At 41.2% G+C, this 16,577-nt stretch overlaps 1 protein-coding gene across 1 annotated transcript in view; it reads right to left on the reverse strand.

Moving 5' to 3' along the window:
- Nucleotides 1-2,297: 2,297 nt before the first annotated feature.
- The window catches only part of MIPEP (mitochondrial intermediate peptidase), a 164,521-nt gene continuing 150,241 nt past the window's right edge, over nt 2,298-16,577 (reverse strand). Inside the window, exon 19 of the mRNA XM_002748900.6 lies at nt 2,298-2,558. Within this exon, the coding sequence (XP_002748946.3) occupies nt 2,461-2,558 (98 nt within the window). The 3' untranslated portion in view covers nt 2,298-2,460. The remainder of the gene's footprint in view (nt 2,559-16,577) is intronic.

Consider the following 16,577-nt stretch of genomic DNA (forward strand, 5'->3'; position numbering starts at 1 on the left):
TTATTTTACCGATCTTCCTTTCTAACTTGTCCTATCATCTTTTTATTTCTGCTTGCTCTTTATGGTTTTCAACTTCATAGTTACCACGTTTTCTCAAATCTCTTTAAGAATTCCAGAGAGGGGCAGGCACAGTGGTTCACGCCTGTCATCCGAGCACTTTAGGAGGACAAGGCGGATGGGTCACTTGAGGTCAGGAGTTTAAGACCAGCCTGGCCAACATGGTGAAACCCCATCTCACTAACAATACAAAAATTAGCCAGACATGGTGGTGGGCACCTGTAATCCTAGTTACTCGGGAGGCTGAGGGAGGAGAATTGCTTGAACCTGGCGGGCAGAGGTTGCAGTGAGCTGAGATCAAGCTGCTGTACTCCAGCCTGGGCAACAGAACAAGACTCTGTCTCAAAAATAAAATAAAATAAAATAATACCAGAGAGATTTGCTGCAATATAACAGGAGAAATTTCCTCCTTTTAAAAAATAATTTTTGCCAGGCACAGTGGCTCACACCTGTAATCCCAGCACTTTGGGAGGCTGAGGCAGGTGAATCATTTGAGGTCAGTAGTTTGAGACCAGCCTGGCTAATATGGTGAAATCCTGTCTCTATTAAAAATACAAAAATTAAAAAAAAATACAAAAATTTGCTGGGTATGGTGGTGCACACCTGTAATCTCAGCTACCAGGGAGGCTGAGGCACGAGAATCCCTTGAACCTGGGGAGGTGGAGGTTACAGTGAGCTGAGATCATGCCATTCCACTCCAGCCTGGGTGACAGAGTCAGAGTCTGTCTCAAAAAAAATAATTTTCAAAGTTCTGATTTTCCAGCATCTTCCAGGCGATGTCTTCCTTTCCCTTTTTTGAAGAATGCTCCACACAGACTTCTTTTTTTTGGTTCCTCACCCCTACAAAAAAGGCCTGATAAAGATGCAGGGTTTTGTCACTGTTGGTGCACCTGGGTGCTGATGAAAGCACTTTTCAGATTTACCTGTAACTGACTAGCAGGTTGATGTCAATTTCTCCAAGTCTGTTTCCCAGAATGAGCTGGCATCTGTGTAATGCCAGTTTGTCAGGATAAGATCTCTTCTTCTGTTAGCTTGGATACTGTGAATTAATCAGGTGAGACATAGAAACAGTGAGATTCCTCCCTGCACACTGGTGCAGAGCCCTTCCTTGAATGCTGTCTCCCTTCCTCAGCTCTGCTTTGGGTGTGGAGGAGATACCACTGCCAGGCTTGCCCAACTCCGTGCCCAAGGCTGTGTGAGCTGCAGTTTCCAAGAGCTGCTGTATAGAGAAGCTCCGATGGGGAGTAGCAGGGGCAGGGACCCACTGCAGCACTCGGTCAAATGCGAAGCCCTATTTGGGGGTGCCAGCTGCTCTGCTTTGTGGTCAGTACTGATTTGGATTTCTAAGGGTGAGCAGGAGGTGGGAAAGCATGAAGGGTTGATTCCCCTTGCAGCCAGGTGCACCTGGCACAGGCAGGTCACTGATGGCGTTTCTACATCCAGTCTCATCTGTTTCTGAATATGAAGAAATTCCTCCAGATTCTGCGAATAGGTTTTCTTGTGTCCTAGTTTGGGTATTTTGAATCTTTCCTTTCCTCGTTGGTCATTTGTTGAGAAGCAGGAAGAGGCTGTCAGCAGATGCCTTTTAAAACTGGAAATCTATAATTATCGACTTTAATGGTAGGAAAAACCCATTAAATAATTTATTTGCTGATATTAAGAAAGCAAAATACAACATGGTATGCAATAGTGTACAACAAATGAGTTCCAGGTAAAAACAGGCATGGTCTGAACCCCCGTTTCCTGATTCACCATTTGCTTGGTCATGTCACTTATTAATTGTACCTGCACTTACTCATTCTACCTTCATTGCCAAGTCAGAGAAGTCCTCTGTGATCTGAGTCTATCTGCCTTAACATTCAGGAGGAAACAGTGCAGATAATTATAGGTATTTTGGAAACCACACTTGGTTTATTGGTTGCTTGTATCTGACTATTTAAAGTGCATTTTCTAAGTCTACTTTAAATAGAGTTCTTAAGAAAGGGTCACCATCCTTAAAAGAACTATATGTGTAACCTTTCTGAAGACTGCTTCAAACTGTGTCTAAATAATTTTGCTTTTAATTAAATATTTAATTAAACCAATTAGAGATCCATGGAAAGCAGAAAAAGTTCAACAGAATAGTGGTTACACTAAGGAAATGCCCATACCCTCCATTTAACAATGTCACACAGAAGTGTCGTTACCAGCTCAGAGTTTCCATGTGCTCTAACATTTGCCAAATGGGTGAAAAGCCAGTATAATTAAAACAAACGATTTATTCCAAGTTCTATCAGTTTGAAGTTTTTCAGAAGTTATGACAGAAGTGAACACCGAAATCAGAAACAAGCTCTCACCACCATAGCATTGATAATAAAGTCATTATCGACATGACCTTGATTTAAGAGGTTTAGAGTATTTCTGTTATTCAGAATCCATGAGGAAAGTTTCGAAGTCCAGATCCAAGTCAGAAATGAGGGCGCTTACGAAGTCATCAACAGAAGGACACTTCTGAAGCATACCTGCAAACAAAGGAAAGGTCAGCACTGCATTCCCCAGGAGGCAACGAGAAGGACAAAGACATAAATTCAAATCCACTGGCTTTCTGAAATAAGACTCTGGCTCTATAATCTGATTGTAAGAATATCTTATAAAGTCATGGGCAGTGTGTGGGCCCTGGAGCTATTAATAATTTTGATGCATTTTTACTATCAATCAATCCTTAGCTTAGAGATTCAGGCCTAAATATATTTTCTAAGGGCTTTTATTTTTGCATATATGACCTACACTTAGAGAGTGATATTAGAAAACTGAACTTTTTTTATGACCATACACTTAGAAAGTGATATTAGAAGGCTGATTTTTTTTTTTTTTTTGAGACAGAGTTTCGCTCTTGTTACCCAGGCTGGAGTGCAATGGTGCGATCTCAGCTCACCGCAACCTCCGCCCCCTGGGTTCAGGCAATTCTCCTGCCTCAGCCTCCTGAGTAGGTGGGATTACAGGCACGCGCCACCATGCCCAGCTAATTTTTTGTATTTTTAGTAGAGACGGGGTTTCACCATGTTGACCAGAATGGTCAACTATTGACTTCGTGATCCCAAAGTGCTGGGATTACAGGTGTGAGCCACTGTGCCCGGCCAAGGCTGAATTTTTTTTAAGTTATCTTTGATTGGGAGGATTCAGAATTTATTAAGTTTAATTACCTATCAAGTTTTGCTATCAAGTTCTATATACTTTACAGTCAGTCAGATGTTATTCTTTTCTAGAAGTCTTAAATCAGAATCAAGTTATTGGCTTTCCTTCAGATTTCCCTGTCCCACAGAATTCCTAGCTTTGCAACTTACTAACTCTAAGTTGCAAAGTGTAATGCAGAAGTCACTTAAAATCTCTGGCACCCCAGTTTCCTACAAGGTTGCTCTAAGGATCAAACAAGATGTAGCAGAATCAATGAAGCAGCATGCCTAGCATATGTTAAGAATTCAATAAAATGCTGAATTCATGTCCTCTCTTCACTCTAAAGAAACCAAAGGCAAAGATTTATGCAATTAGCCTTATCACTTCAACCTAGGTTCTTGGCAGGAAATGCTAACTCAAGGGTTGAACAGGCTCTATACGCTGACATGTACTTTGGGAGATGAATTCTGTAAAACAGTTTTCAAAATCAAGACATTAAAAGATTGCTGGAATCCTCTATTGTTCTCTTATCTGTATTGCAATTCAGTGAACATGTACGAAGCATCTACTGTGTGTAAAAGATCAGGCCAGGTCATGGGCATATGGGCGGGTAGGCTCAGCCACAACGTGAGGGTGAGAAGGACACTCACAGTGGTGGGCTGGGCAGAACTGCATATTCATATGGGGAAAGCTAACCTTGACCCCTACTGGACACCATGGATAAAAATTAACTTGAGGTGGTAACAGACCTAAATGTAAACGGTAAAATTATTGTCTTAAAAAACCCCATGAAGTATCTTTCTGACTCTGAAGTAGGTACAGTTTCTTAGGACACAGAAAGCAATGACCATAAGAAGAAAAAATTAATGTTAGATTTTATCAAAATTAAAAATGTCTCTTGAAAAGAAACGACTAAGCCAACGAGTAGGCAAATGATAGAGTAGGAAAGAAATACTCACAAAACATATCTCACATAAGACTGGTACCCAGAATACATAAAGAACTCCTTCAACTCATCGTAAAAAGATTTTTTTAAATTACAAATCGACCAAAGATTGTACCTTCACAAGGTCAGACCTTTCACAGAAGAAGTATCTGAATAAATAACACAACCAATAGGCACTGAGAAGACATTCAACGTCATTAGTCGTTAGGGAAATGAAAACCATATCCACAATGAGATACTGTTGCACATCCACCAGAATAGCTGCGCTTTTTTTTCTTTTTGAAGATAAGGTCTTGCCCTGTTGTCCAGGCTGGAGTGCAGTGGTGTGAATATGGCTCACTGCAGCCTTGACCACCCAGGTTCAAGTGATCCTGTAGCCTTGATTTGAGACTAGCTGGGACCACAGGTGTGTGCCACCATGTCCAGCTAGTTTTTAAACTTTTTGTAGAGATGGGGTCTTGCCATGTTGCCCAGACTAGTCTTGAACTTCTGGGTTCAAACAATCCTCTTTCCTTGGCCTCTCAAAGTGCTGGGATTACAGGCGTGAGCCACTGTGGTCAGCCAGAACTGCTAAAATTAAAAAGGCTAAAAATACCAAATGTTGACGAGGCTGTGGGCAACCTGAATTGTCACACATTTGTGATGAAAGGATAAAACAATATAACCACTTTGGTAAAAGGTCTAACTGTTTCTTATAAAACTAGACATATATCTACCCTAGGACCCAGCAATTTCATTCCCAGGTATTTATCCAAGAGAAATGAAAGCATATGTCAACAAAGAAACAAGTTGCACACCCTATGCTGGAAACAACCGAAGTTTCTAATACTGGGATGTGAATACACACACTACAACATATTCATATCATGGAATATTACTCAGCAACAAAAAGGAACAAATGACTCATACACACAACAACACAAATGGATCTCCAAAACACTATGCTGAATGAGAGAAGCCTTATGAGAAGTACAAACTGTTTGATTTCATTTATATGAAGTTCAAAAAAATTGGTCTAATCAATCTATGGTGAAAAAAAATCAGAACTGTAGTTGCATTTGGGAGTGGATATTGGAATCAACTGAGAAGGGGCAGGAGGACCTCTGGTGTGATGGTACTGTTCTACATCTGGACAGCGATTTCAGTTATAAAGGTGTGCACATGCATCAAGAGTCACTGAAAAGTACTTTTGAGATTGTGTGTTTCACTGCGTGAAAAGTTTACCTGGCCGGGCACAGTGGCTCATGCCTGTAATCCCAGTACTTTGGGAGGCCAAGGCAGGCAGATTACGAGGTCAAGAGATTGAGACCATCCTGGCCAACATGGTGAAACCCTGTCTCTAACTAAAAATACAAAAATTAGCCAGGCGTGGTGGCATACACCTGTGGTCCCAGCTACTTGGGAGGCCGAGGTGGAAGAATCACTTGAACCCAGGAGGCAGAGGTTGCAGTGAGCTGAGACTGTGCCACTGCACTCCAACCTCATGACAGAGCAATACTCCATCTCAAAAAAAAAAAAAAAAAAAGAAAAGTTTACCTGAATAGAGTAAGCAACTACTGAACTCTAATGCTATGCATGCCAAAGAATCTAGGTATAAAATGTACTGATGGATGGAGATCCAAGATGGCCGGCCAAACAGGAACAGCTCTGGAGTGCAGTTCCCAGCAAGAACAATGCAGAGGGTGAGTGATCACCGCATTTCTAAACAAGTTTTTACTGCTCACAGACCAAGAGATTCCTGGGCTGAAAAGGCCATTCCAGCACAGCTGTTTCAGCTGGCACCATGGGTTTCCACACAAAAACTCACACATATCTGGGCAGCTGTTTCAACTGGCGCCTGGAATGCCTGGGAGACAGAGCCACCCATTCAATTGAAAGAGGGAACTAAAACAGGGAGCCAGTTGATCTGGCTCAGTGGGTCCCACCACCACAAAGACCGGCAATCTGAATGCTCTGCATTGAGAGCTTCACAGCTGGACCCCAGATGGTCCAGTTCAGTGGGGGAAAAGGGCATCTGCCATTATTGTGGCAGTCTACCACTACTGAGGCAGTCTGCCATTACCGAGGCAGTCCGCCATTACCGAGGCAGTTCTAACTTTACCTCTGTAAAAAACCACAAGGAAGTTCAAACAGCAGCTGGGCAGAGCAGCAGCAGCTCAGCAATGCCTCTGCTGGCAGACTATGACTAGACTACCTCCTTGCTTGGCAGGGCATCCCTGAAAAAAGGCAGCAGCACATCGGGAGCTTATAAATAAAGCCCCACCTTCCCAGGACAGAGCACCTGGAAAAAGAGGTGGTTGTGAGCTCTGCTGCAGCAGACTTAAACATACCCGCCCAGCAGCTCTGAATGGAACAACGGAGCTCCCAGCACAGCACTTGAGCTCCTATAAGGGACAGACTGTCTCCTCAAGCAGCTCCCTGACCCCCGTATATCCAGAGACACCTCATAAAGGAGAGCTCAGGCTGACAGCTGGCGGGTATCCTTCTGGGACAAAGATAACAGAAGAAGAAACCGGCAGTAACCTTTACTGTTCGGCAGCCCCCGCACGTGATCCCCAGGCAAGCAGGTTCTGGAGCAGACCTACAGCAGTCCTGCAGCAGAGGGACCTGACTGTTAAAAGGAAAACTAAAGAAACAGAAAAAAATGGCTTCAACATCAATAAAAAGGACATTCACTCAGAGACCCCATCTGAAAGTCACCAACTACAAAGACCATAGGTAGATAAATCCACGAAGATGGGAAGAAACCAGTGCAAAAAGGATGAAAACACCGAAAACCAGAACACCTCTCCTCCTCCAAGGGATTACAACTCTTCACCAGCAATGGAACAAGGCTGGATGGAGAATGAGTCTGATGAATTGAAAGAAACAGGCTTCAGAAGCTGGGCAATAACAAACTTCTCTGACCTAAAAGAACATGTTCTAACCCAATGCAAAGAAATTAACAACCTCGAAAAGAGGTTAGATGAAATGCTAACTAGAATAAACAGCTTAGAAAAGAATATAAATGACTTGATGGAGCAGAAAAACACAACACGAGAACTTTGGGTATAATATAAAAGTTTCAATAGCTGAATTGACCAAGCAGAAGAAAGGATACCAGAGATTGAAGATCAACTCAATGAAATAAAATGAGAAGGCAAGATTAGAGAAAAAAAGAGTAAAAAGAAATGAACAAAGCCTCTAAGAAATATGGGATTATGTGAAAAGACCTAATCTATGTTTGATAGGTGTACCTGAATGTGATGGAGAGAATGAATCCAAGCTGGAAAACACTCTTCAGGATATTATCCAGGAGAACTTCCCCAACCTAGCAAGGCTGGCCAACATCCAAGTCCAGGAAATACAGAGAACACCACAAAGATATTCCTCAAGAAGAGCAACCTTAAGGCACATAATCATCATATTCATCCGGGTCAAAATGAACAAAAAAATGCTAAGGGCAGCCAGAGAGAAAGATCAGGTTACCCACAAAGGGAAGCCCATGCGACTAACAGCAGATCTCTTGGCAAAAACCCTACAAGACAGAATAGAGTGGGGGCCAATATTCAACATCCTTAAAAATAAGAACTTTCAACCTAGAATTTCATATCCAGCCAAACTAAGCTTCATAAGTGAAGGAGAAATAAAATCCTTTACAAACAAGCAATTGCTGAGAGATTTTGTCACCACCAGGCCTGCCTTACAGAGCTCCTGAAAGACTAAACATGGAAAGGAACAACCAGTAGCAGCCACTGCAAAAACATACCAAATGGTAAAGACCGTTGACACAATGAAGAAACTGCATCAACTAATGGGCAAAATAACCAGCTAGCATGAAAATGGCAGAATCAAATTCACACATAACAATATTAACCTTAAATGTAAATGGGCTAAATGCACCAATCAAAAGACACAGACTGGTAAACTGGATAAAAAGTCAAGACCTATCAGTGTGCTGTATTCAGGAAACTTGTCTCTAGTGCAAGGAAACACACAGGCTCAAAATAAAGGGATGGAGGAAGATTTACCAAGCAAATGGAGAGAAAAAAAAAGCAGGAGTTGCAATCCTAGTCTCTGATAAAATGGACTTTAAACCAACAAAGATCAAAAGAGACAAAGAAGGGCATTACATAATGGTAAAAGGATCAATGCAACAAGAAGAACTAACAATCCTAAATATATACATACTCCATACAGGAGCACCCAGATACATAAAGCAAGTTCTTACCGACCTATAAAGAGACTTAGACTCCCACACAATAATAGTGAGAGACTTTAATACTCCACTGTCAATATTAGACAGATCAATGAAACAGAAAATTAACAAGGATATCCAGGACTTGAACTCAGATCTGGACCAAGAGGACCTAATAGACATCTATAGAATTCTTCATCCCAAATTTACAGAATAGACATTCTTCTCAGCACCATATCACACCTACTCTAAAACTGACCACATAATTGGAAGTAAATCATTCCTCAGCAAATGCAAAAGAACGGAAATCATAACGGTCTCTCAGACACAGTGCAATCAAATTAGAACTCAGAACCATACAACTTCATGGAAACTGAACAACTGGCTCCTGAATGTCGACTGGATAAACAATGAAATGAAGGCAGAAATAAAGATGTTCTTTGAAACCAATGAGAATGAAGACACAATGTGCCAGAATCTCTGGGACACATTTAAAGTAGTGTCTAGAGGGAAATTTATAGCAATAAATGCCCACATGGGAAACAAGAAAAGATCTAAAATTGACACCCTATTATCAAAATTGAAAGAGCTAGAGGAGCAAGATTAAAAAAAAAACTCAAAAGCTAGCAGAAGACAAGAAATAACTAAGATCAGAGCAGAACTGAAGGAGATAGAGACACAAAAAAACCCTTCAAAAAAAATCAATAAAACCAGGAACTGGTTTTTTGAAAAGATCAACAAAATAGACAGACTGCTAGCCAGATTAATAAAAAATAAAAGAGAGAAGAATTAAATTGATGCAATAAAAAATGATAAAGGGGATATCACCACCAATTCCACAGAAATAGAAACTACCCTCAAAGATTATCACAAACAACTCATAAACCAGTAAACCTGAAAGAAATGGATAAATTCCTGGAAACTTGCATCCTCTCAAGCCTAAACCAGGAAGAAGCTGAAACCCTGAATAGACCAATAACAAGGGCTGAAGTTGAGGCAGCAATTAATAGCCTACCAACCAAAAAAAGCCCAGGTCCAGATGGGTTCACAGCCAAATTCTACCAGACACACAAAGAGGAGCTGGTACCACTCCTTCTGATGCTATTCCAAACAATACAAAAAGAGGGAATCCATCACAAATCATTTTATGAGACCAACATCATCCTGATACCAAAACCCAGCAGAGACTCAGCAAGAAAAGAAAACTTCAGGCCAATTTCCATGATGAACATAGATACAAAAATCTTCAATAAAATACTGGTAAACTAATTACAACAGCACATCAAAAAGCTTATCCACCATGATCAAGTAGGCTTCATCCTGGGGATGCAAGGCTGGTTCAACAGATGCAAGTCTATAAACATAATCCACCACATAAACAGAACCAAAAACAAAAGCTACATGATTATCTCAATTGATGCAGAGGAGGCCTTTGACAAAACTCAACAGCCCTTTATGCTAAAAACTCTCAATAAACTATGTATTGATGCAATGTATCTCAAAATAATAAAAGCTATTTATGACAAACCCACAGCCAATATCATACTGAATGGGCAAAAACTGAAAGCATTCCCTTTGAAATCTGGCACTAGACAAGGTTGCCCTCTGTCACCACTCCTATTCAATACAGTATTGGAAGTTCTAGCCAGAGCAATCAGGCAAGAAAAAGAAATAAAGGGTATTCAAACAGGAAAGGAGGAAGTCAAATTGTCTGTATTTGTGGACAACATGAATATATATTTAGAAGACCCCATTGTCTCAGCCCCAAATCTCCTTAAACTAATAAGCAAATTCAGCAAAGTCTCAGGATACAAAATCAATGTAGAGATATCACAAGCATTCCTATACACCAATAACAGACTAAAAGAGAGCCAAATCAATAACAAACTCTCATTCACAATTGCTAAAGAGAACAAAATACCTAGAAATACAACTAACAAAGGACGTAAAGGACCTCTTCAAGGAGAACTACAAACCACTGCTCAAGGAAATAAGAAACGACACAAATAGATTGAAAAACATTCCATGTTCATGGTTAGGAAGAATCAATATTGTGAAAATGGCCACACTGCCCAAAGCAATTGACAGATTCAATGCTTTCCCCATCAAGCTACTAATGACCCTCTTCACAGAACTGGAAAAAAACTACCTTAAACTTCACATGGAACAAAAAGAGAGCTCACACAGCCAAGACAATCCTAAGCAAAAAGAACAAAGCTGGAGGCATCAACGCTACTGGACTTCAAACTATAGTACAAGGCTACAGTAATCAAAACAGCACGGTACTGACTCAAAACATATATATATACAAACCAGTGGAATAGAACAGAGGCCTCGGAGGCAACACCAAACCTCTGCAACCATCTGATCTTTGACAAACCTGACAAAAATAAACAATGGGGAAAGGATTGCCTGTTTAATAAATGGTGTTGGGAAAACTGGCTATCCATGTGCAGAAAACAGAAACTGGACCCTTTCCTGACATCTTACACTAAAATTAACTCCAGAGGGATTAAAGATTTAAACATAAGACCTAACACCATAAAAGCCCTAGATGAAAACCTAGGCAAAACCATTCAGGACATAGGCATAGGCAAGGACGTCATGACTAAAACACCAAAAGCATTGGCAACAAAAGCCAAAATAGACAAATGGGATCTAATTAACTCCAGAGCTTCTGTACAGCAAGAGAAACAATCATTAGAGTGAACCGGCAACCAACAGAATGGGAACAAATTTTTGCAATCTACCCATTTGACAAACGGCTAATATCCAGAATCTATAAAGAACTAAAACAAATTTACAACAAACAAACAAACAAACCCATTCAAGAGTGGGCGAAGGATATGAACACTTTTCAAAAGAAGACATACATGAAGCCAACAAACATATGAAAAAATGCTCATCATCACTGGTCATTAGAGAAATGCAAATCAAAACTACATTGAGATACCATCTCACGCCAGTTAGAATGGCGATCATGAAAAAATCTGGAGACAACAGATGCTGGAGAGGATGTGGAGAAATAGGAACACTTTTACACTGTTGGTGGGAGTGTAAATTAGTTCAGCCATTGTAGAAGATTCCTCTGGACCTAGAAATAGAAATTCCATTTGACCCAGCAATCTCATTACTGGGTATATAACCAAATTTTCATAAATCATTCTATGATAAAGACACATGCACAGGTATGTTCACTGTGGAACTGTTTACAATTGCAAAGACCTAGAAACAACCCAAATGCCCATCAACGATAGACTGGACAAGGAAAATGTGGCATATATACACCAGGGAAGACTATGCAGCCATAAAAAACAATGAGTTCATGTTCTTTGTAGGGACATGAATGAATATGGAAACCATCATTCTTAGCAAACTGACACAAGAACAGAAAATCAAACACCGCATGTTCTCCCTCATAGGCGGGTATTGAACAGTGAGAACATATGGACACAGGGAGGGGAGCATCACACACTGGGGTCTGTTGGAGGAGGTTAGGGGAGGGACAGCGGGAGGTGGGGAGGTTGGGGAGGGATAACATGGGGAGAAATGCCAGATATAGGTGATAGAAGCATGGAGGCAGCAAACCACACTGCCATGTACGTACCTATGCAACAATCCTGCATGATCTGCACATGTACCCCTGAACCTAAAGTACAATTAAAAAAGATGTACTGATGTCTACTACTGTGAAATGCATAAAAATACAAGGCCAGATAGAGAGATGAAGAGACGTAAATATAGGAAAATGTTGACTAAATGGCAAGTATATGAGTGTTTGCTGTACTGTTCAACTTTTCTGAATATGTGAAAAATTTTAACATAAAATCTTGAGGAAAAAGTAAACTGTAGATGCCAATAGCACACCAAGTGCAGTCAGTGTGGGAGAACAGAAGAGAAAGATGAATTCCAATGAAGAGATTCAGAAGGTTTGTGAAAGAGATGGAACTGGCTAGCAACTTAACAAATGGGGCCTTTTAGGTAGAGGAGACGATATAGGAAAGGCATAAACGTGGGAAAATGCACAATGTATGCTGATCAGGAAAGGGTCTGGCGGGGCAGAGTAAGGCTGGAAGAGACTCTGGGAGAGTAACATGAGAGGACCCGGGGCTCTGAACCAAGGTGACCTACAGAACAGGAAGGACAGACTGTGCTGGAATACAGGAGGAGCAGGGTGGTGTGGAGACACAAAGGAACAATGGGCAGTTACTAGAAGAGAATGTCATTGCTATGTCTATTTGTACAATTAAGTTCCAAACACAGTGTTCTTTTTTACAGTAAAAGAATCTGGATGCATGAATGCAGGCCTTGCCTCTGGCCCAGCTGTCAGAATGACGGAAGCGCTGGGTATGTGTTGATGGCTAAAGCAGCAGAGTTGACACTGTACCTTCTAGATGCAGGTTATTACTCGGGTAGACTCTACCTGATAAATCAGGTTTCATGCATTCCCTATGTGCCAGGTTTCTTGATATAAAGAGCATTTGGAGAAAATATTTAATTAAGACATGGCTTTCCATAAAATGTGCTAGTCTATCACACCATTGTCTTCCTTTTAGTATTTGAAACATTTCTATAATTACATGCCTGGTCGTTTACAACTAAATGACTGGAACTTATTCAGAGCCAAGCTATTGAGGTAAGTATGGCCATCCTGTTCTTTGAAGTGGTTCACTTCAACTCAACAAACTGCCAATATAAACATGACCCTGCTCTCTCCTTCCCAGAAGACAAGCCCAACTTGCACGCGTCCTTCTCCAATTTCCCACCTTAAATAATCCCTGTATCTCATAGAATGGCAACTGCGGCCACAAGAAAAAAACACATAAACTTGTGGGCTTTTCTAAAGAAATATGGTTAGGGCTAAATGGTTTGGTGAATTTGTATGTAATGGGATTGCTAAAGATGAAGTTTCAAAAGGGAGGAAATGAGGACTTGTGCCTGGAGGGATAATCAGAACAGTTACTGGGGAAGAATCCTGGGCACTGTTGTGTCAGCCCTGCTCTAATTAGATGTAAATGTTCTGCGAGTGTCAACATGAACTAAACCCTACACAGAGAATTAAAAGAAAAACCCAATGTTTCAGGTAGTTCTACAAGTAAGAAAAACTGGATTTGGCTTTTATAGATGGACATAGTCAAAAAATTACAAGATAGCTTTGATTTCTTTTTCAAAGCTGACAAAAATGTTCCCTTTGCCTTCAAGTCTTAGTTTTAGAAGGGTGACTAGTAAAAACTATTTTCTGGGCACCCCTGGGAACCAGCTTGGAGCTGTTAACTCCAACTCAGGTGGGTGGAGTTAACAAACACATTTCACTGTGGAAATCACCTAAATTAAGGGGAGAATGAATGGATCTTGCAAAAAGGCCTCAAATAGGCAATAACTTTACAACTAAAAAGAGGGAAGTGTCAACAGCAATATAAGAAAGATAAAATTGCACCAGGACACACACTGCATATATGAGTTCACAAAAGGAAGCAGGTAGATCTCCATCTATTTGTCCTATGGAGAGGGACAGAGAATATACAGAGTAGTTAAAGAGTGAGAATTTTTTTTTTTTTTTTGAGACGGAGTTTCGCTCTTGTTACCCAGGCTGGAGTGCAATGGCGCGATCTCGGCTCACCGCAACCTCCGCCTCCTGGGTTCAGGCAATTCTCCTGCCTCAGCCTCCTGAGTAGCTGGGATTACAGGCACGTGCCACCATGCCCAGCTAATTTTTTGTATTTTTAGTAGAGACGGGGTTTCACCATGTTGACCAGGATGGTCTCAATCTCTTGACCTCGTGATCCACCTGCCTTGGCCTCCCAAAGTGCTGGGATTACACCTTGAGCCACCACGCCCGGCCAAGAGTGAGAATTTAATGTATTTTTCTCCTCATTTTACCTGAGATGCAAATGGGCTAAGAAAAGATGTTACAAGCCAGAACATTTTTGTTCTGATGGCTCTGCTCAAATGAGCGTGTTTCATAACCCTCAAGTCCTAGGGTAATTATTCTAGGCCTGACTAAAATAAATTAGGATATCAACAAGATTCCAAGACTGAGTCTTAAAGTGGCAGGGTTTCCAAACTGTGTCTTTCCAGTCCTTTTCTTCCAAGTGACTGCAGACATAAAGCTGGAAAGAAAGTGAGGAGAAAGATCCCATGCAGGAGGACCTGACTGCAAACAGGTGGCCTACACGGGGCTCATCAGAGAATGCCAGTCACTCCAATCCCAGAACCATGGTGGCTATTTACAGAGCATTCACTGTGCGCCAGGCACTGCCGTAAGAGCACTCGTCCATGGGCTCCTTAAAACACACCTTGAGAGAACTATCTTCACAAGTAAGAAAACTGAAGCCAAGAGAGTCACACAGCTCATAGGTTTGTTTGTTTGAACCCTGGCAGTCTGGTTACTGAGCCCATGCTCTTAAAGCACTATGATATATTGCCTCGTGCCCTGAAATTCTGTCAACTATATTTTTAAAAGGTTTATATTTAAATATCAGCATCCTTGATGTGCCAGAACTTACATATGTAGAAAATCCTGAGAGAAAGGTCTCACTGTTTCCTGATGCCACCCATGAGCACTTATACCCAACTTATACAGCTCCTGTTCTGTGGAGCACTTTAAAAGCAGTCACGACTGTGCCCATCTAGCTGGAAGAAGAGGGCGGAGATCACTGGCTTTGTCTCACAGGGCCGTAGTCTGGTACTGCCAATGGTGGCTTGGCCCAGGTGTGACTGGGACACTCGTGACCAGGACAGGCACTGAAGTCACGACCAAGAGCCTCCTCCCATCAGGGCACACAGTGCTCACAATGCTTGGTTGCTGCTGGAGTTCCTGTCTTGGCATGATACCGAGAGAAAAAGTACCCAAGAGTTCTGTGCTTAGGGATGTTTTCTGGGTGCTCTCCAAGTGTCTGCGGTAACCCCTTCAAACAGGAGCTCTTAAAGGTTTAAGGGGCTCCTAACTATGCATATTTCTACACCAAGAAAAAATTCTGTCAGCTCCAGGATGAGTTCAAATGTGTACAAAGCTGCAAGTTCATACCCTGTTATTGTGTAATACATAATGAACACATAATCCAACCAGACCTTCGTTTAAAAATCAGCATACTCATGGCCTAACCTGTTTAACCCCTTGAATGCCCTTTTGGATGTACAACTAATATAATTATTTGAAAACATAATTGAGAGCAATTGGTTGGCAGTTAGATTACGCCGCAAGCCAACCTTGCAAAGGTGGAATCTTGTTCTGGCTCCCTTTCCTAAGCCCCTAGGGTGATACGGTTGGTGTATCATTTAATTTCATAAATACAGAGGATTACGAGGCAATTATGAAGCAGAATTATTTTAAGGCTTGGAAGAAGAATAGGTACATCTTCTATTTGAGTCCATTTCATATATTGCTTGACACCAAGCAAGGGTGTCCAATATAATGAAACTACGGCTGTTTGATCAATGGCTAAGTATGATCCAAGTTTAATGAAAGTCAAAGAATGAATGAATAAACTATTAATTGAATATCTGTAAGGGTTTTTTCCACTCATTTATCCATTTATTCTATCTGTCTGAATGCCTAATATGAATTTTAAAAGGGCAAAAAAAAATCACTTGTTATTTATTAGGAAGATGTTATACACCAAGCTTGTCCAACTCATGGATGTGGGCTGCATGTGGCCAGGAGGACTTTGAATGTAGCCCAACAAAAATTCATAAACTTTCTTAAAATATTATGAGATTTTTTTTTTTTGGTGAGTTTTTTTCTTCTTTTTTTAGCCTACCAGCTATTGTTCATGTTAGTGTATTTTCTGTGCGGCCCAAGATGATTCTTCTTCTTCCAATGTGGTCCAGGGAAACCAAAAGATTAGACACCTTGTATATATTATATATATAAAATTATTAAGACTCTTTTTTTTTTTTTTTTTTTTTGGAGACAGGGTGCCCCTCTGTCACTCAGGCTGGAGTGCAGTGGTACGATCTCGGCTCACTGAACCCTTGACTTCCTGGGCTCAGGTGATCCTCCCACCCCTGCCGCCTTCCTTAGCTGGGACTACAGGCATGCACCACCACACCCAGCCAGTTTTTTTTTTTGTTTGTTTGGGTTTTTTTTGGTAAAAATGGGGTTTTGCCATGTTGCGCAGGGTGGCCTCTAACTCCTGAGCTCAAGTGACCCACCTGTCTCCGCCTCCCAAAGTGCCCCACAGGATTACAGGCATGCACCTCTGTGACTGGCTGGGACTTTCTTCTGAAAACTATGATCCAGTG

This window comes from Callithrix jacchus, chromosome 5 (genome assembly GCF_049354715.1).
Source record: "Callithrix jacchus isolate 240 chromosome 5, calJac240_pri, whole genome shotgun sequence".
NCBI classification, from domain to species: domain Eukaryota; kingdom Metazoa; phylum Chordata; class Mammalia; order Primates; family Cebidae; genus Callithrix; species Callithrix jacchus.